The sequence below is a fragment of the Musa acuminata genome, chromosome BXJ1-6 (assembly GCF_036884655.1).
Source record: "Musa acuminata AAA Group cultivar baxijiao chromosome BXJ1-6, Cavendish_Baxijiao_AAA, whole genome shotgun sequence".
Taxonomy (NCBI): Eukaryota; Viridiplantae; Streptophyta; class Magnoliopsida; order Zingiberales; family Musaceae; genus Musa; species Musa acuminata.
In genome coordinates, this window is record NC_088332.1 from 9,407,662 (window position 1) to 9,427,102 (window position 19,441).

Below are 19,441 nucleotides of genomic sequence, written 5' to 3' on the forward strand. Positions count from 1 at the left end.
AATCACCCCACCCCACCCCACAGCGATGTTGTCGCTAGTCGACCTTTGCTCCACCACAATCATAGCCCCTACAACCTCCAATAATTAGGGGAGGGAGGTTTCGTGAGGTTATTATCGTGGGGATTGTTGTCATGGTGGAGCGGTGGTCAATATAGTGATAGTTGTCATCGCAAGATTGATTCTCAAAAGACAATAAAAATGATCATGGTGGACCAAATGTGAACATGATGAGATGAAAGGCAATCACAGTAGAGCAAAGATGACAGATGATTCTCAAAAGGCGATGAAAGTGATCACAATAATCCATATTACAACGAGATGATGACGGCGATGAAAGTGATCACAATGACCCATATTACTACGAGATGAAGACAACTGGACGAAAGCCAAGATGGATCATTCTGTGAATAATAATAAAAATTTCAAAATTTTGGAGAATTTATCCTTTTATAAAGTACAGTTTTTTTGGAAAAATATTATAATCGACTTTCATGTCATGGTTTTTCACTCAGTTTATTTTGATAAGACCAACATAATTACAGTAGCAATGTAACTTGCAATGATAAAGGGCAATTCTTTCATAGAGCAATAGCAATGGAGAACTGATGCAGAAATCAACAGCAATTTATAATCATTTATACATCCAAGATAAGGAGAGAGAGAGAGAGTGTGTGTGTGTAAGACCCTGAAAAGGAGGGTTGCTGCAGCCGATGGCAAGCGAGAGTATTAGCAGAGGCGCACGATCGATCAACTCATTGATGAACCGTCATCTGTGAGAGCAGGTAAGATCGAAGCCTTTTTATTGTTCCATAATGAGTGGTGGTGGTACAGAGGTAGGAATTTTCTTTTCCTTTAATTTAACATACAAAACACAATCTAGTATATGAGAACACAAAGATGCATAGCTGGAGAGAGATCGCCTACTGGTTGAAAATGCTCCAATGGTGTTCTTGTGATACGTTCTCCTTGATCTTTTCGAGCCTCTTGAGAATAACAAGAAAGGAGGGTCTCTTGTTCATATCGGCAGCCCAACATTCATCTGTCAAGCTGCAAAACTCACACACCAAAAAGGATGTTATTTCCTGTCTCTCGAATAATAATAACTCCATGACGATAGTTGGAGTTTCAATTATGTTCTAAACCACGAAATAAATTGGTTGAAAGAAAAATAAATCACATTAGAGAAATATTTATAGATGGTTTCCATGCCTATCTGTTCTCTGATTCTTATCGATGAGAATGTAAGATATAGCAAAATTCGGCACCCACTCGGTGGCAATTTTGGCAAAACCACATCAGAAATAAAAGGGTGCGAATCAAAGGCAAAGTGACCGCATAGGGAATAATACTTACTCCCGAAGTTCCTGAATGTATCCTTTCGCACGGAACGATGGACGGTTTCCTCCTGCAACAAGTTTGGCAGCTTCGTATGGTTCATGATTTGAAAATGGGGGCTCACCTTCGAGCATCTAAGGAAACAATCATGAATTTGTCAAGAAGCATTAAGTCAACAAATCATCAGTCACTGAATCACTAATCAGAAAAACACTTACCTCATACAATATCATAGCAAACGAGAACACATCAACTTTCTTATCATATTTCCTATGTTTGAATACTTCAGGAGCCATATATCGATCTGATTCCCACAAAGCAAAACAAAAATCAGCCTAAGTGTTCAAAAGTACTACTTAGCTTAGACAAATTTGGTTCTACACTCACAGCTTCCAGTTTCTCCCGTCATTTTGTACACATCATGTGCATTTTGGGCTCTGATGAGTTTGCTTAGTCCAAAGTCTCCAACCTTCAAATGATCCGCATTTGAGTTCACCAAAAGGACATTTCTGAAAGTAGAAACAGTAGAGTAAGCTCTAAACAGTCTACATCAAGAACATATATATATATATTGCCAAGTGAACTAACCTTGGTTTTAGATCTCGGTGTATGATCACATTTGGCTCGTTATGGAGATATGCCATGCCCCTGTCACATAGGACCAGAAACAACAATAGGAACTACCATATATAAAGTACTGAAAGAAAGTTGTAAGCTCAAACATAGTAGAAACTAGAAAATATATTATTGAGGTACAAAAGGTTATGGCACTCATTGTGACAGAAGTGTGTCAGCATAGCATGGCAGGAACTGTTCTGTGACACGATCAGCAAGGCTATGCTTGCTGCCATTACAACTCAGCTGGCCGGAACACGGATATGCTTTTTTTTCATTGACTAATTTTGCCAAAATAATCAATATTGCTCATGTTAATACCAAGGTTCGTATCATACCGGCATATCGAGCTTTACTCAATACGATATGGTACGGGCATACCGCTCAGTATGTGTGTGTGTGTGTGTGTGTGTATATATATATATATATATATATATTAAAAAAGGAGGCGTATGCTGCCTCGACGACAACGCCTCCTTTTCTTCTCCTCGTCGCGTTAGACGAGGAGAAGAACACTGTCTTCTCCTCATCTACGACGTTCAGCGAAAACATCGAAGGACGCAGACGTCTCCGACCTTAGGGCGAAGAAGAAACCGAGCCACCGCCTCTCCGTTACCTCCTGGATTAGGATCATCAAGGGAGGGTGGCACCGAATTGGGAAGCATCGAGGTTCTCCCGATTCTCCCTCTTCTTTGAGCGCCTTCTCTCTCTTCTCCCTTAACGCTTCTTCTTCCCTCGCCGCAGCCTGGCTGATACCACCCGATACAATCCTGTATCGTCCAACACGGGGCTAGATCAACGGTACCGCTTGGTAGCGGACGGTCTGCTTACCGGACGGTATCATTCAGTATTGTAATCCTTGGTTAATACCATATTCTTTTTGTTCATGTGTGTATGTGTGTGTATATATATTATGGTCAATTGTTTTCCTACTTTGTCATGTGTAGTAACACAATTAAAGGTTCTCTATGTTGGATACATAACTGAAGCAACATCAATGACAGAGGGATTTTGTCTGATGGGCTTTGGAGAGATCAAATTATTACTGAAAGGAACAAAATATGCACATGACATGATGCATCTATCTATTTTCCTTTTTGCTGCATCATTTCATCATGGAAGCTTGAAGAAAGAATTTACCTCTGATAATATATGACCATCCTATCTGTCATTAATAAATCTCCTGTCAGAGTATTCTTCAATAGGCAGAGAATTTGCCGCCAAACGATCAAAGAGAGAGAAAAGAGAAGAATGAACCATTAACAAATGATACTTCAATTGCAATAAAAAATAACAATCTAATATATCTTCTAAGGCTCTGATCCTTCTGTATATATACGCCACTGGTGCGATAACATAATACCATACTCCTAACTCAAACTTATTGCCGTATTGATATGTCACCACAGCCATAACATAATACTACACTCCTAATTGAGCTAAACTTATTCAAAATGCAGACAGTTGGCTTGCCAATCATGTTGGAAACTTGCTTATGGATGAACTGTTTTACTCTAATTTGTACTCTCATCATAAATTCTGCTAGGAACTTTTTTAGTTATGCTTAATAACGAGTAGATTGTTCATTTTGTGAACAAAAAAGGATCCTGCAAAAGCAATTACAAGCAGAGTTCTCAACTAGTAACAAATTATATCCTAAAGACCGCATAATCTGCAGAGGTGTTTATTTGGAATATTAAGTTTCCACCACTAAAGAAAAAAATAATAAAAGTTATTTAGCTTCAAAAAACATGATAAAAGTTATAGAGACTTGCAAATGAAGATCCTGATTACCTGGCAATATCCAAGGCAAAGTTGATAGCTGTTACTGTACTGAGTGGGCCCTTTTCCTTCAGATGCTGATGAAGATCACCCTGAAATAAGACACAAATAAACCTTGCTTAGACATTTAGATAAGGTTACTTTCATTTGTGAAGAACATGGCTAGAAATATCGTTTTTCAACCCCTCTCAAATACTCTGTGACAAGCATCAATGGTTTCCTTTCTGTTACAGCTCCAAGAAATTGAACGATGTTGGGATGCCGCAGCTTTACTAGCAAATTTACCTCATGCCGGAAATCCTGGCTGAATCATAACATGGTAACTGGTAAGTTGTCTCTCACTGTATTATGCCTTCTGATAAAATGGATATTTAAATGTTGACCAAACCAGAAAAATAAAACAAAAGATCACAAAGTGGGCTTGGAAAACAGTTGCCCAAGTGCTTAAAACACCATCAAACACATATCAAGAATTACACTATGCTTAACAGAATAAATAAGGACAAAAATTGTAAACAAAAAACTCACCCAACAAGAGCCTCATTTAATATAAAGAAATCATAGCAAGGAATCCATAAATGGAAAATATAATTATTTATAGGTTCATTATATCATGAATGATGTAAATGGTAAGGGGATGGCACCATCTCAGTAAGATCGAAGAAGAATAAGTGTCAATACAAAATGAATGATTGCACTCAGAAGTAATTCATAAACAGTTCTCAGATTCTTGTAAGAGACACGATGTTTGATATAAACTTCACACTTAGTAAGGACTAGATCTGCTTAGATAGGTTTGCTATCCAAGTGTATTTTTTTTCACTGAAGAAAAGGAACTAGTTATACTCTAATAAACAAAGCAATCATAAAAGTTTCCAGAACAAAATAAAACATTCTTACATCACCAATCTGTCATCAGATAAAGATGGAAGAATACGTTTCACGGCCACAGGTGTTCCACGCCAATAAGCTTTTATAATTTCACCAAAAGAACCCTGCAAGTGTGAGCTACATCATTCCATGTATAAGCAACGAGCAAAAACTCAACTAAATTCAGCACCGGAGGCGCTACAAGACCGAATTAAAATTCGAGATAATCTAAAAGATAACTTGTTGGTCGAATAACCAGAATATAGCAACTGAAATAGCAAAACATAGTTGGAGGAGAGAGAAGAAAAAGGTCAGAGATAAGAGAGAGAAACGGGTGGGCAGTGGAGGGTTAAGTTTGGCCACACATTCTCAATCAGCTATACAAATCGACCTTCCACATACTTCAGCCGATTCAAGTCTGAAATTCATCACTAAAGATCTTCAATCAGCTTACTTCTGTGATCCATTATAAAATTGGCTATAAATCATCCTTGTCTTAGGCTGGGATGTTTGTTAAGCAGCACAACAGTAAAAATGAATGTGTATTCTGTAAGCAACATACGTGAAGATTTATAGTAAAGGAAAGAACAGCTAGTTATGCCACTAAATCAGCAAGAAATTTCCTCCTTATATCCAATAATAACATTTTTATCACATTAAGCATGCATTTCTTCATTACATGCTATTTAATACTTCAAAATATTCTTTCTGTTCCTCTTTTAAATCATAACATTTGCTTGTCATCCACCATAAAACCTCTATGCTGATAGTCAAAATCTTGATTTTCAGTTACTTTTAGATCACATAATCGTTTTATCTTGCACCATATTGCTAATGGCAAAACTTGCTTAAAGTCACCAAAGATAACATTGTGTATTTGGTGTAAAAAGTTCATATTATATATTCATGAAAACCACAAAGCTAACTAGATCTTATCAAATTGCCTTATTGTAAGAATTAAGTTTTCTAGCTTTACCATATCCACATTCATATCAGATATGAGAAATAAAATTTCAGTACTAGATTTCTTTGAGCATTGGTGTAATAAATATTAAGCATTTTCCATTGTTGTCAGCCATGTATCTTGCTACAAATCTACAAATCCATCTCTCAGCTTCAGTAGGAATTTCCAATAAACCACACCAGCATAATAATTAAGTTACAACAATCATGATTCACTGTCCATATGCAATGAATTAGTTGGAACTTGGTCTAGCATATGCGAAGCAACTTTTAACTTCTAAGAATAATCAAGTGTCAACAAACCATAAAATAAGATGCAATCACTGGACAGAAAACAAATTTTGAAGTATTACAAAGTACAAACCATAATTCACTTTCTTATTTTTGAACAGCTTCTGTTATTGTACAGAACTGATGGCAGAAAAGCTTTCATGATATTGCGAAAAAAATCTGAATACTACATTGAATTAATGGTATTTAACATGAGAGTAATGCAACATTAAATGCCAGCGCATTAGAAGTAAACCTTTCCAATTATTGCTGCTGTGGAAAAATCCAATTCAGATGGGTCAATTTCCCAGTCACACTTGCTAGGAAGAGGGGGTGGAACTGGCTTTGGTTCAAAATGGCTTCCATTTTGACCCTGCAATGTGAACATAGAACATTAACTGTTTCAGAGAGGTTAAGAGTAGAGATTAGAAAGAAATCAATCTTAGTGGTTTAAAGTATGCTTAATACTGTCAGAAGAAACTTCTTAAAAGCCCCATATGCAATGATAAAAATTCAATTAAGTTAGGTAGTGAAGACAGTAACTGTTTTTGATATACAACAAGAAAAGGACCAAATTAAATATTTGATTTAATTTACTATATTAGCTGCAAAATAACTGTCAAGTGTTGGCTGGCATGGAACATATAATAGGCACAGCTCTAACTAAATCCAGGCTGACACAAGCATGCAGGTGGGAAGAGAGAGAGAGAGAGAGAGAGAGAGAGAAAGAGAGAAGGCACATGCCAGTTCTATTCAGTGATGTTCTATCCATTTGATTGTCAAGTGATTGACCATTGACACTGATAGGTCTTGAGAGGTCAGACACAGAGAGGACTTTATGGACAGACCCATTTTGTAAGACGGCTTGGTTTGAGCCACTCATTCAACCAGTACAGATGAAGTAGGCTTGAAACCTAGTGACTGGCTACGTGCCTAGCCCATCTTTGCCAGATTGTGGCCAATAATCCAAATACAAGATGCCCAAAAATGAGCAGTTTACACATTGTTCCCTCAAGTGATGGTCTGTGTTATTTTCACCAGGCAGCATGATTAGTTACAAGCCTTCTCTTTTCCAACCATTGCACTGATATTTATGATAAAACCAAACCATTTATCAACACTCGTTACAGATGTCAATATTCCTTCATACTCCAGTCATGTCAGAACAAAACATTAATCTGAGCTTGAGTTACAATTGGAGCTTTGAGTCAAATGAAAAGTATGCCTATTTATTTTTGGTCAGTGAAAAAAGAATCTAAGAATCTATGATTCTGCTGGCATGAATTATCATACTGAAAAGGAAATCTTTCCAGTTGTGAGCAGAAACTTCTGATAAAATATATATATGAAACGGGTTTTATGGACAAAACAAATTGATAAGGAGTGAGGGAGAAAGGCATCTGAAAATCATGAAATCTTCACTAAGAGAAATCTCATCCTAAAACTGAGTATCTTGGAGAAGATCCATTTGAAGATAATGTCCTACATAAACTCGGAACGTTAGAATAATCACAAAGGACAACAATTAGACACTGTAGCCCAATGAGCGAAAATTAATATAAAAAAAACTTCGGTATTATGTGTTGTACGGTTAGCTCTTTTGTAAAATATAAGATTTTATCAGACAGCTTAGATGTGCAACTTTTAAAGTCCTCCACGGTATCATTAATATATAAAAGAAAATTATAAGTATGACTCTGCCAAATGCTATAGTATCCCAAGCTACTATAATAAAGATGGGAGAAGTGATATAGAAACAAAACTTAAAATGCTACAAACAAGAAAAAGATGTAGCTATTTACAGCATATCACAATGGCAAACCAATGTAGAGGTCAGTCATTGAAATTTTTTTATTCAGCTGAAGATTGACAAGCAGCATAGCTAGGAGCTGCAAGAGTACACTAAAGCCAAATTTAGTTACTCATGCAACTAAGATCATGCATTGAGTATACACAATCCAGAAATAAACAAAACTGCAAAAGAAAAATAAGCAACCAAGGTTATTTTAAGATTTTTGATATATAAAAAAATCTAGAATTCCACAACAAAGATGTATTGAGGTAAACCACTTCAGTGTATTTACTCTGTCTAAAAATGGAATCGTGTAGCCACTGCAGTAAACTTACATAGGAAGAACCACCGTATGACTTCAGCAACTCAATCATGCTAGGCTGCTTCGCTCCTTCTGCGTCGGCCAATGGCTATCAAGAACAGATAAAAGTTAAGGACCAACCCACCTTAGATAAATTCTTTCATGTATTAAAGAATAATAACTGAAACATGGAACTTTTGTAGAGAAAATAGAAATAATATCATCGGATATCTAATTCAAATACCAAGTGTTCTGTTTAAAACTTGTAGTTTCAATCTATCCCGTGAATGGTCATATAATAAGCCGAGAAGTTTTACAAGAGCAGACCACAAATACGTTATCAGCCTATATTTCCTGTTTGCGTTTAATGTTCTCGCCAATTCCCAATCTGATTATTATTTACTCAACTTCCAAATCTCAAATCCATCAGGCATTCTCTTGAGATGGAGGAGAAAGATACATAGTAATGATCAACTGACATTTAACACTATCTTCGTCCATGGATATTGTATGCTAAGATTCAAAAATAATAATTGAAAAGTCATCCAGACTTGCTTGAAAGGTTTGCTAATGATAATGTGAGGTCAAACTTCCTGATTGATGCTTGGGATCTATTCATTCCTTACATGTCTAACATTAAAGTAAATGCTGCCAGACACCTTAAATTTCAAATTGCTGTGATGAATGTTCCACCAGTCAGTAAACTGTAGCTTGTCAATCTTGTTTACCTCAATGATGCATTCTCCTGTGAGGAACCTCATCAGGTGGACGAGAAGCTCAAAATGTGTGTTAAACAAATCTCAGGTCCAAATTTCTCTAAACTTCATTTTATCTAATGTGACCACTACAAGGGCTCCAAACTGGAGAATTATCACACACTTTGAGACCTTAATTTTCTCCTTTTTTAGTATCTCCCGAAACAAATATCTGAATGGTGCTAGTATGAGTTCAATCCTCGAAAATGGCTTGAGAAGAGAAACGAAGAAGAATCATTCTGAGGGTAAAAAAATGAATTAAAGAAACAAAAAACACATCTTCAAAGTAATAAAAAAAGTATGTCTATGTCCAACACTGTTGAATACCTAACAGAGCCCAACTGCAATCTCAATGCATTTCCATGTCACCTCCGTGGTTATAACATATTACAAAGTTCCTTCAACTGGCCCTCTCTTTAGTAAATCCACATATTATCATCTTAATTTCACAAAATCTTCACCTACATTTTCTATCATTATCAACCACACTTTTCCTTTTCCTTTTGCCTCGTTGACTAGATTACACACATCATGATTTTCATCTTAACGAATTTCAAGCATGTACAGGACTAACGACTTTTGACTATTAAATTTCAGTAGAATAACAACCTGGACTCTTTTATGAGGTCAAAGAATTGACAATTCATTAACCTAAATTAATCGATTCCATAAACGTTTGTTACAGGGAAGGTGTTGCAATAAGAAGAAGAAGAAGAAAGGATGATGATGATGCTGATTAGCAGCTCAGAAGACAATTATACTACAACTGTTTCATGACTCGAATCATTAATCGCTCCTCACAAAGGAAAGACATCCAGACGCGAAGGGTATAGATGTAGCTCACCGTGTTCTTCCAGCGGTCCTGGGCATTGACGTCGGCGCCGTGGTCGAGGAGGCACTTGGCGACGTCGATCCAGCCATGGAGCGCGGCGACGTGAAGCGGCGTCCGGGAGTCGTAGTCGCGGGCGTTAACGAGGCCGCGGTCCTCCTGGAGGAGCTTCCGGACGGCGGCTACGTCGTTCTGGTGGGTGTGCCAGAGGATCAGCGACGTCTGGCTCACCCGCGCCTTGTCGCGCTGCTTTCCCCCTACCGGCCCCGCGCGCGGCGGCGACGACGCCCCGGAGGACGACCCGGACGAGGCGCCCTCGCCCCCGCCGGTGGCGTACCCCTCCTTGCTGTCGCCACTCATCGCCTCGGAGGAGCCGCCGATGCCGTTGTGATCCATCTCGACCTTATTATTTGGGGAAAACACGATCTGGCTCTCTGATTTGGAAGAAGACAGACCCCCCTTCTTTTTCTATTTATTTTTATTATTTTCTCTTCCTTTGTTTTGGAGTTTTTCGCATATGCTCCCATAAAATGTCCAAAATTACATTTCTCTATTTCAGGCATTTTTCACATGAGCCCCTGTAAACCTCTATATTCGCATCTACTTGACTCTCGATGAAGGGTCAGTGCTCTGTCACCCCCAACAACTCACCCTCATCGACTACCTGCTCTGTGATTGGAGGCAGGGATGGGTGAAGTTTGAGGTAGACCTGTTTCTGCGTGGGTAAACGAACACACTATTTCTTGAAAGAAATATCTTTCATTCTAAAAATTCGTTTAAATAATAAAAAAATAAAAGCAATTATTTAGCTTAATTCATAGCACAACGAGATGAATTCCATGGTAAGATATTCTATCGAAATTAAATATCTTAATTTTAGGAAATATAATAAGAAAAGGATGACATCACAAACAGTCGGAAGAGAATATTCTTAAATACTGGGGGGTTTCTTTGAGAATATTTGTTACTAATTTTTATGAATTATTTTAAATATTATAATCGGAGAAAGATAGAATCTGCTTCGGATTGTGCCTTGAAAAGTCACGGCTCGACCTGAATCGGACCCTGTGTCGCTTCGTGGGCCCCAAGTATGTACCCGTCCTGCGGGAGGCAGCAACCAGGTAAGTGAGCCTTTTCATTGGTAGGAATCGGTGGAACCATCATAGGAGCCCACAATACGAAGCAATGGACGGGGAGATTGATACGTAAGATGATGGACGTGAGACACGGGATCCGTCGATATGTCGGCAGCCACCTTGATGTGCCGATCAAGAAAGCTACGTGATTCGGAGACTCCGTTAAGTCGACTATTATACTTCGCTGGCACTATTAAAAGCCGACATGAGCGATGGATGGCTCATAAATACGCACCAATGTTCCCTAATTAAAGACGATGCCCAACTTAGTGATCACTAACCCACATTATCTATCCATACCATCCGCTAATTGTCTTAGTGCGTCTCTCTCTATCTCTATCTCTCTCTCTCTTATATATATATAAGTATTTTTTGGTATTAACATATATGTATATATACACCTACAAATCTCAAAAACTTACATGTGTATCAGTATAATCAATCTTGGTAAGTTAATCGTTGAAATAATGATATTAAACTAAAATTGACATTATTATCCATTTAAAGAATATTAAAAACAAAAAATCTGATGGAAGTACTAAAAAATGATTTATTTTAATAATAAAATAATAATAATAGTAAACTAAGAAAGATTTTAATGTTTTAAAACAAAATGTAAATTTTTGGTGGGATTTATCTGAAATACCAAAATATGGAGGAGCCAAAAATAGTTACTCCAAGCTTAAGAGGATAATGAAAACGAGAGAATTACGACTTCTAAGTAAAATTGATAATAGAGTGATAAATTAGATCCTCTTTTTCATTTTATATGTATCTCTCTCTCTCTCTCTGATTCTTGAATTATTTGCGACCACTGTAAGATCTCGTCGTCTAAGACGAAATAGCTTCTCTGGTGGGTGAAGCATAATCCGCTTGTAGAGTTGACACTAGAAAAGCAACTTTTGTGAGTCTGTCTACTTTAGACTTCATCCTCTTCCTCAAAACCTACGCTTTCTTTTGGTTGAGATGCACTGTGTGGGAGTGGGTGATGGGCTCTCCCACGCATGCACAAGTAGGTAAGGCGTATGCATGCGTGCATGTGAAGCAAAGAATCTCATCATCTCATAGCCCTCCTCCTTTTTCTTTTCCTCTCTCTCTCTCTCTCTCTCTCTCTCTCTCTCTCTCTCTATTCTTTGTGAGTTTGTCCGTAAGTTGAGCACCGAAAAGATGTAGAAAAGAAATATAAAAGGAAAATGTTAACACACAGATGGTAATCGTTCGTCGGTGAGTCGACTGAGTTGATCAACTACAAAAAGTATAGGTCTTTTACGATGACTCCTTCTCGTTGACACGGAGGGTTAGCGTGACGATCTTACATAAAGAGCCTGTTGGGATAGATGGATCACCTTTTGATCATATTTTCGGATGATGTCGAAGGTCCTGCACAACAAGTATATGTTGGGAGTGTCCCAACTAGACTCATTCGACGCTTAAGTTAGTGAGATGAATATGGAGATTAACAATGTAAGTAAGAGAGTAAATAGCTCTTGAGCGCTTGTTCCTATTTTACTCAAGGCTCCGCTTTTATACTTGAGTGTTTGGTGGTGTGAATGGGTGCTCGTGAAGACCCTCCTTTATCCTACATGGTGAAGGTATTTGATAGGGTTGACTGGCCAACGTATGCTCCCAAGGGCATCGATTGGGGCGGATTGTCGAGGTGGCTCCTCCGGCCAGACCCCCTAGTGTTTTTGGGTTAGGCAAGACGTGGTCTCTTTGTTGATTATTCGAAAGGGAAGGCTCGTCATGTCGGGCCATATTACCAATCATTAATAAGAGGGTATGGTTCTCTTATCGACTGTGGTGCCAGGAAAAAAATCTCATGGGCCCATTTTGGGAGGTTGGGACAGGCATCGTGACCTTATGTTGACCAGGGAGTAGGTGACTTCAATGTCGGTGCTCTTGTATTGCTTCGTTGGCCTATGTGATGGGGGGAGCTGATAGTGTAAGGATTATCTCTATCAAAAATAATTTGAATCATCATAAAAAAAAAAAAGATTTTAATTTTGGCAGGTATTTTGTTTGTTTGTTTTCTTCGTAAAACAAATTGAGACAACAAATTGAGATATAGCATGTTTAAGTCGATTCGATATTATGAATATTCAACTAAATGATGAGTCTATTATAGAATAAATTATTTGAGATAATTCAAGTCCCGATGAATGAAATTGAGGTGATTTTTTATTATGAGATATAGCATCATTATATTTGAAACCTTCCTATGATATTAGATACGATCGTATGACATCGACATCGAAGAACATGACATAACAAATAAGTGTCCAATTCTTATTAACATTTATTAAGTGTCGGAATATTCTTGCTAGATAAGCCTCCAACATAAGTTTCTTATGTGACTTGCAGGACTAAACGTCCCCAAAGTCACATCCGGAATCTTCAGCTTAGGAGTTTTCACATCACGATCGGTATTTCAAGATTCTAATGCCCCAAGGTTACGAAAGAAGGGTCATGTCCAACTGGTTCTATTCATGACCAAATTAGACACTAACATTTATAATATATTTATAACAAAGTAATAATATAAGGGTTTTTTTTATTTTAGTAATAAGTATTACGATGTATCTATTTTTATGATAGATTTTTTATTTTTATTTTTGGGTGAGAACACGTTTGAACTTGACAGTTACCATTTCACCAAGTTACTTGAAACTTGAACTTCTACTCATCATATCAGGACAAAGACATGCACCTTTTTTTTTTTTTTGTCTTCCTTCACAAACATAAGATCAGGAGTTTATTTAGGAATCGGAATTGAATTGCCCGAGGTTGAATCAATAAATCATCAAATCGAGCTAATTACATATTATTCTTAATATTTAGACTTCCTTAGACTTAAATTTAAAAAATTTACATTCAAATCTCTATGGTTATAAAAGTAAAATATTTAATTCTATTTATCGTAATGCTATCGACTTTATTGACGGAAGATACAACACTTGATAGTACATGCACGAATGACACAAAAACGATGGGCAAAAAGATAATTACAATGGTTGTGACAGATGGTGACATCGTGGGTGATTGTTGTGATAGTGATCGGTGAGAACGACACGGTGGTCGACCTTGCCGATGTCAATCCAAACATCAATGACAAGGAGGAAGAGGAGGCAGAGCGATGAGGTAGCTACATCGGTGCCGCATCGCTCTACTTCCTCTTCTTCCTCTAATGATGCTTTGCATACGTGTTGACACCGAAGGAGAAAGATGAGACAGGTGATGCATCTACGTTGCTGACGATGAAAGGGGAGAAGGAAGAGGAGGCGTAGGTGAGGTAGAGTGATGCAGCACCGGAGGATGAAGAGGAGGCAGATGAGGCATCTGTGTCGGCGCTGCACCGCTTTGCCTCCTCTTCCTCTGACGTTGACACATATGCAGAGCGATGCCAAAGGAGGAAGAGGAGGCATGTGAGGTATCTACATTGGCACTACATCGCTCTGCCTCCTCTTTCTTCTCCCTCCTCACATCGATGACACAGATGCTTCACCTACCTTCTTTTCCTCTTCTAATGTTGATGTAGATGTAAACCGAAATCGAAGGAGGAAGATGAGGCAAAGCAGTGTGGCACCAATGTAGATGCCTCATCTACCTCATCTTCTTCCTCCGATGTCAACGCAGATATAGAGCGATGTCGGAGGAGAAAGAGGAGATAGAGCGATGCAGCGTCGACACAGATGCCTCACTACTCTACCTCCTCTTCCTCCTCCGACGCCGATGCAAATTCAAAGTGATGCTGGAGGAGGAAGATGAGAGAGGTGAGGCATCTGCATCAGCGTTATAGGAGGAAGAGGAGGCAAGTGAGACATAGCAGTGTGACAGCATTATAGATGCCTCGCTTCCCTCCTCTTCCTCCTCTGACATTGCACTGCTCTGCCTCACCTGTCTCCTCTTCCTCCTCCCTCCTCTTCGTCGACGATGCAGATACCTCACTTGTCTTCCGCCGATGCCAATGTAGATGTAGAGCGACGCTGGAGGAGGAAGACGAGATAAAGCGCTATGGTGTTGATGCAGATGCCTCACCTCCCTCCTCTTGCTCCTTCGGTGCCAACGTAGATGCCTCACCGCTCTGTCTCCTCTTCCTCTTTGTCATCAGTATTCAAATCGACATCGATAAGATCGACCATTGCGTCATTCTCGTCGACGACCACCACAACAACTACCCATGATGCCATTAATCATCATCATCATTGAAATTATCTTTTTACCTATGCTGTATCTTCTATCGATATTATGATAAATAAAATTAAATATTTTATCTTTATAATTATATAGATTTCAATGTAAATTTTTAAGTTTAAAAATCAAGATACTAAGTATATGCGGATAATATGAAATTAGCTCCGTGAACCGAACCGTTGCAAGGACTACCACCATTCACGTGCACAGAAAGCTGGGAATCTTCACAGCAAGCACCATCAACCGTAAGGAAGTCAAAGAGTTGCATGCCCCTCTCACAATCCAATCTAGATTTGGAGGATAGATATGAGGAACCAACATGTCTTCCTTCGCCCACGAAAGAAAAGGACAGCAAGTGGAGAGAAATCTAACCCTCTCACCTTTCTCTTTTTTACTGATTCCATTGAGTCATTTGTACAAGCACCATCCATGCACATGAATCTCGCACGCACTGCTTCCCTCCTCCAACAACAAGAATCCAAGCTCGGGTAGGCTTCGTAATCCAGATCGAGATCCAAGAACAATGACCCAAACGGAGCAGTCGGTGATCGGCCTTGGTGGGCTGCATTTGGCGACGAGCACAGGGTTCATAGTAGCTGCCGTAATCGTCTTCTTCATCCTCTTCATCTTCGTATTCTTGCTGTGCCTCCGCGCCAAGCGGCACCGGGAGGCCAACCATGTCTTCCCCACCGAGCCTGCTGCCGTCGTCGCGCAGCGACCCTGCCTCGAAGCCGCTACTGCCATCGAGGCGCTCCCTTCGCTGGTGTTCCGCTGCGAGGGATACAAGCAGGGAGTGGAGTGCGCCGTCTGCCTCGGCGAGCTGTCGGAGGGCGAGGAAGCACGGCTACTGATCGGGTGCAACCATGCCTTCCATCTACGGTGCATCGACATGTGGTTCTGCTCCCAGTCCACCTGCCCGCTCTGCCGTAGCCCGGTGGTCCTCGACACCCCCGAACCCGCCAATTCTGGCGCTGAATCATCGCCGCTTTCCTCTTCAGGCTGTTGCGCAGTGGTGGCAGAGATTGCAGTAAGACAAGAAGGATCGAGAGATGGATTGCAGTAAAATCTTGTACAGAGAGAGAAGAATCATATGATAAATAAGCTTATTCAACGCATGACATGTTGCAAGTGTTACGAATGCCAATACAGCATTATAGTATATGCCATGGATATCTCTAAGCAACACTAAAGATTCCTATCCAGCTCTTGTATTAGTTCAGTACTCCACTGGTCATACATTGATGCTAACCTATACCTAATTGATTTCGATTTGGCCTCTTCCTCGATCAGAAGTGTCAGGATGTTTGAATGACTGTGACCTCCAGAAATGTGCTACGATTAGAGCACCAACTCTATCCATCCTATTTGACTCCATTTTATTTATATTTAACTGGTGTGATTCGATCGATGCTTGAGGTGCACGGCAGGTGGGAAGGCATGAATCCATACGAGCAACGCAAGCAGCAGCAGTAAGGTAGGAAGCGGCGACGTGTTCTTTGTCTTCTCTTCGCCGTTCGTGCATGTATAGAATGAGAAATATTTCCACCTGATTCGACTATTTTAGTACAAGATATGAAATCTGCAAGCCAATCGAGGAATGCATATTGTAAGGCGGTCTTCTTCTTCTTCCTGTTGTTTAACCTCAGGCAACGAGCTCATCAAATATACAATGTTATCCTGCGTCTCGATCATCAGGAAGCTTGACAGTCCTCTGCTGACGTGAATCAGATTACAGTGGCTGCACTCGTCGGGTCACCCACTACGGCCGGGCGAGACAGCGACTACCCAACTACCGTATCGAACAAGGAAGAAGAAGATGATGATGATGAAGATAAAGCAGCAGCAGCAATAAAGCAAAAGCAAAAGCTCTCTCTCCCTTCCCCCCCCTCCTCTCTCTCTCTCTGTGTCTATATATACGGTGTGTTGGAAGACTCAACAAGCACATCACTTCTCTTCATCCTCTCTTTGCCATTGAGGAGAGCGTTGCAGGTAAATCTCGAGAAGAAGAACCCGCGAGCAATGTCGGAATCAGAGCAGTCGATGGGAGGCGTCGGTCGGCTGTCTTTGCGGACGACCACCGGGTTCATGGTGGCCGGGGTGATCACCTGCTTCGTGCTGTTTGTCCTCGTCTTCTTTCTGTACCTCCGGGCTAAGCGGTACTGGGGCGCTATCCCGGTCTCCGGCGGCGGGCGCACCCGACTGGCGTTGACGGCCCAGCCGGCCACCGGGTTCGACGCCGCAGCCATCGTGGCGGCGCTACCTCCGGTGGTGCTCCGTGCTGGGGATTTGAAGGAGGGCGTCGAGTGCGCGGTCTGCCTCTCGGAGCTGTCGGAGGGCGAGGCGGCGCGGCTGCTGCCAAGGTGCGGCCACGCCTTCCATCTCGACTGCATCGACATGTGGTTCTGCTCCCACTCCACCTGCCCCGTCTGCCGGAGCTCGGCGGTGCTCGAGGAGCCCGAAAAGCCAGATTCCGTCGCTGAATCACCGCGCAACCAGGATTACAGCGGAGAACAGAGTTCGACTTCGTCGGGATCGTCTTCAGGGACTCCTCCGGGCGCGTTGGTGATCGAGATACCAAGAAGCACGGTGGACGATTTCCAAACTCCAAGTTCGCCACGGCCTGCGAGTAGTCTACCTGAGGAGGCCATATCGACGACGACGACGACGACTGCAACGCTGAGGTCATTGCGAAGGCTTCTGATTCGTGGGAGCAGGGTGGCCGCCGCTTCTAGTCCCAGAGGACATGACGTCGAGCAGGAGCGACATGCTCCGATCTCGAAAGCACCGACGAGTTCATGTCACTGAAACAGAGAAAGATCCAACATTGACAGTTCCCATTAGGATTTGTATAGGCAGTAGCCAATGCATGTCGAGCCACTGCAAGTTTTCATGGTCAAAATGGTTTTTCCATGTTTGTAGATTGAAAGCAGAGCATTCCTTCATCGTTGATCGATACAGTGAGTGATCTTTGTTGCCCAGAATCCTTCGGGGATCGTGTTTCAGCCTCATGGATCTGCACTAAGATCACCATCTCAATCTCGATCGATGTGAAACAAATTGGAACACAGATTGACTCATCGTAGAACAGCTGTAGGTTTTGACTGCTACCTTGTGGTTAGGCCATGGTGAACCAGACAGGAAGGAATAAAAAGAAGGAAGGCCATTCAAGCAAGCCAACCTCTGCTTTGTCCAAGAACTGATGTGGACACATTATAGGAGTTGGAAATATCCATGGAATTGTTGGAATTCCTCTGCAAATAAACTGTGTGTTAACCAGTCTTGGAAGATGACTGCATGCAGACTGTTCTCTCTCTTCTCAGCAAAGATAATTTGCATTGTGTGATGTTACCTAAACCTACTTTTTGTAGTTATCCATTGCACAATTCAATCAGAATCACCTACAGATGTCGATGGAGATAGGAGGCCAAGATGCACATGGCTGTCTTGATATTTTTTGTTGTGTGTTGAAGCTGGAGATTCCCATATTTTGGGAAGTTCTTAGGAATGCTATTAAGCAAGGAGAGGATGTGAAGCTTACAGTGCAACAAGCTCGAATGAACCCTAACATGGCACAAAGAACAAGTGGCCATGGCCATCACTCACGACATCTTTGCCTGCTTTTGTGAGTTCAATCTTCCACAGTGGACCACAGTTTTGTCCAACTTGTGTGGCCTTTCAACTCTGTTATGTATCTATGCATCTACTCATCCCTCAACTGTACACTGAGCAAGCCACTTTGTTCTTATCCAGATTGCTTTTGATCGCAAACAGGCTGAGGGTTTCTTCCTCGTGCTCTTTTGGAGGAAGATGATCCATAATACCGAACTGTACCTCTGTGCCGGCCTTTGCTATCATCATCATGTCATGTCCAATGCCGGGAAACTCATCCCCCTTCGCGGAATCTCTGCATGTGAAGGACGAGACCGGTAGGGCCACAGACACTGTGCATGAGCTGGAAGGCCGATCCGGTGGAGCAGCCGCCTCTGTTGGGCTAGAGAGAGAGGCGTGAGACAGTGGACCACGGCGCCGCGGCCGGTTGATGCTCTGTTGGCCGTGCAGATTGTACGGCAAATCCATGCGATCCAGCGCGATGAACGCGGCGGGTGGAAGTCAACATCGCAAAGGAAGGAGGAGAGAGAGAGATGTGAAGCACGCAAAGTGGCGGGCGCAAAACGACGACTAGCCGCCGACACATCTTCTCATCCAGCGGGCGACAGTCCATTTCATTGGAGACGTCAACAGATAAGCATAGTGGCAAATCGACAGCATTCAGCAACTAATCAATTAGATTGGTCCATAAATCTGCTGTGGACTGTCATTGTTCACTTAATAATTTTTTATCGAGTCAGTCGGATCACAATAAATGAATCTCGATAAGTACATTAAATGTTAAGCGAAGTCAATTGAATTTATTTATAGAACTAAAATTATTAATTTTTTTATCACTTAAATCAATTAAAATTATATATATATATATTATTTAAATTGATATTAAGAAAATATCAATTAATTAATTTAGTTGATAGAGATTTTGATAATGTTATCGTAAGATTGTTGAAACAAAGAGATGACTCTTCCAGCTGGATAGGGTTGTCTTCTTTG

The 19,441-nt window shown here is 40.8% G+C and overlaps 3 protein-coding genes across 3 annotated transcripts; 2 read left to right on the forward strand and 1 right to left on the reverse strand.

The window, feature by feature from the left end:
* Window positions 1-550: 550 nt before the first annotated feature.
* On the reverse strand, window positions 551-9,908 carry LOC135676102 (serine/threonine-protein kinase VIK-like). The gene is made up of 12 exons (XM_065186933.1): window positions 9,528-9,908; window positions 7,963-8,037; window positions 6,092-6,208; window positions 4,633-4,727; window positions 3,916-4,036; window positions 3,745-3,824; window positions 1,924-1,983; window positions 1,723-1,844; window positions 1,554-1,639; window positions 1,354-1,469; window positions 925-1,047; window positions 551-770 (listed from the first exon to the last, which is right to left on the reverse strand). The coding sequence occupies exons 1-12, from the start codon at window positions 9,906-9,908 to the stop codon at window positions 767-769; spliced, it is 1,380 nt and encodes a 459-aa protein (XP_065043005.1). The 3' UTR covers window positions 551-766.
* A 5,454-nt stretch (window positions 9,909-15,362) lies between these two features.
* Window positions 15,363-15,902, forward strand: LOC135675455 (RING-H2 finger protein ATL60-like). The gene has a single exon (XM_065185608.1). The coding sequence runs from the start codon at window positions 15,363-15,365 to the stop codon at window positions 15,900-15,902; it is 540 nt and encodes a 179-aa protein (XP_065041680.1).
* A 956-nt stretch (window positions 15,903-16,858) lies between these two features.
* Window positions 16,859-17,644, forward strand: LOC135675456 (E3 ubiquitin-protein ligase EL5-like). Its single transcript, XM_065185609.1, has one exon. It carries the CDS (start codon window positions 16,859-16,861, stop codon window positions 17,642-17,644), a length of 786 nt encoding a protein of 261 aa, XP_065041681.1.
* Window positions 17,645-19,441: the final 1,797 nt, after the last annotated feature.

Bases quoted from the DNA above. Each gene is read 5' to 3' on its own strand.
- LOC135676102 (XM_065186933.1), bottom strand. From the start codon at position 9,908: ATGGATCACAACGGCATCGGCGGCTCCTCCGAGGCGATGAGTGGCGAC. The intron at 6,209-7,962 runs GTAAGTTTACTG...TTCACATTGCAG, and splicing joins CATACGGTGGTTCTTCCTAT to GGTCAAAATGGAAGCCATTT. The intron at 1,048-1,353 runs GTAAGTATTATT...TGAGTTTTGCAG, and splicing joins TACATTCAGGAACTTCGGGA to CTTGACAGATGAATGTTGGG.
- LOC135675456 (XM_065185609.1), top strand. From the start codon at position 16,859: ATGTCGGAATCAGAGCAGTCGATGGGAGGCGTCGGTCGGCTGTCTTTG.
- LOC135675455 (XM_065185608.1), top strand. From the start codon at position 15,363: ATGACCCAAACGGAGCAGTCGGTGATCGGCCTTGGTGGGCTGCATTTG.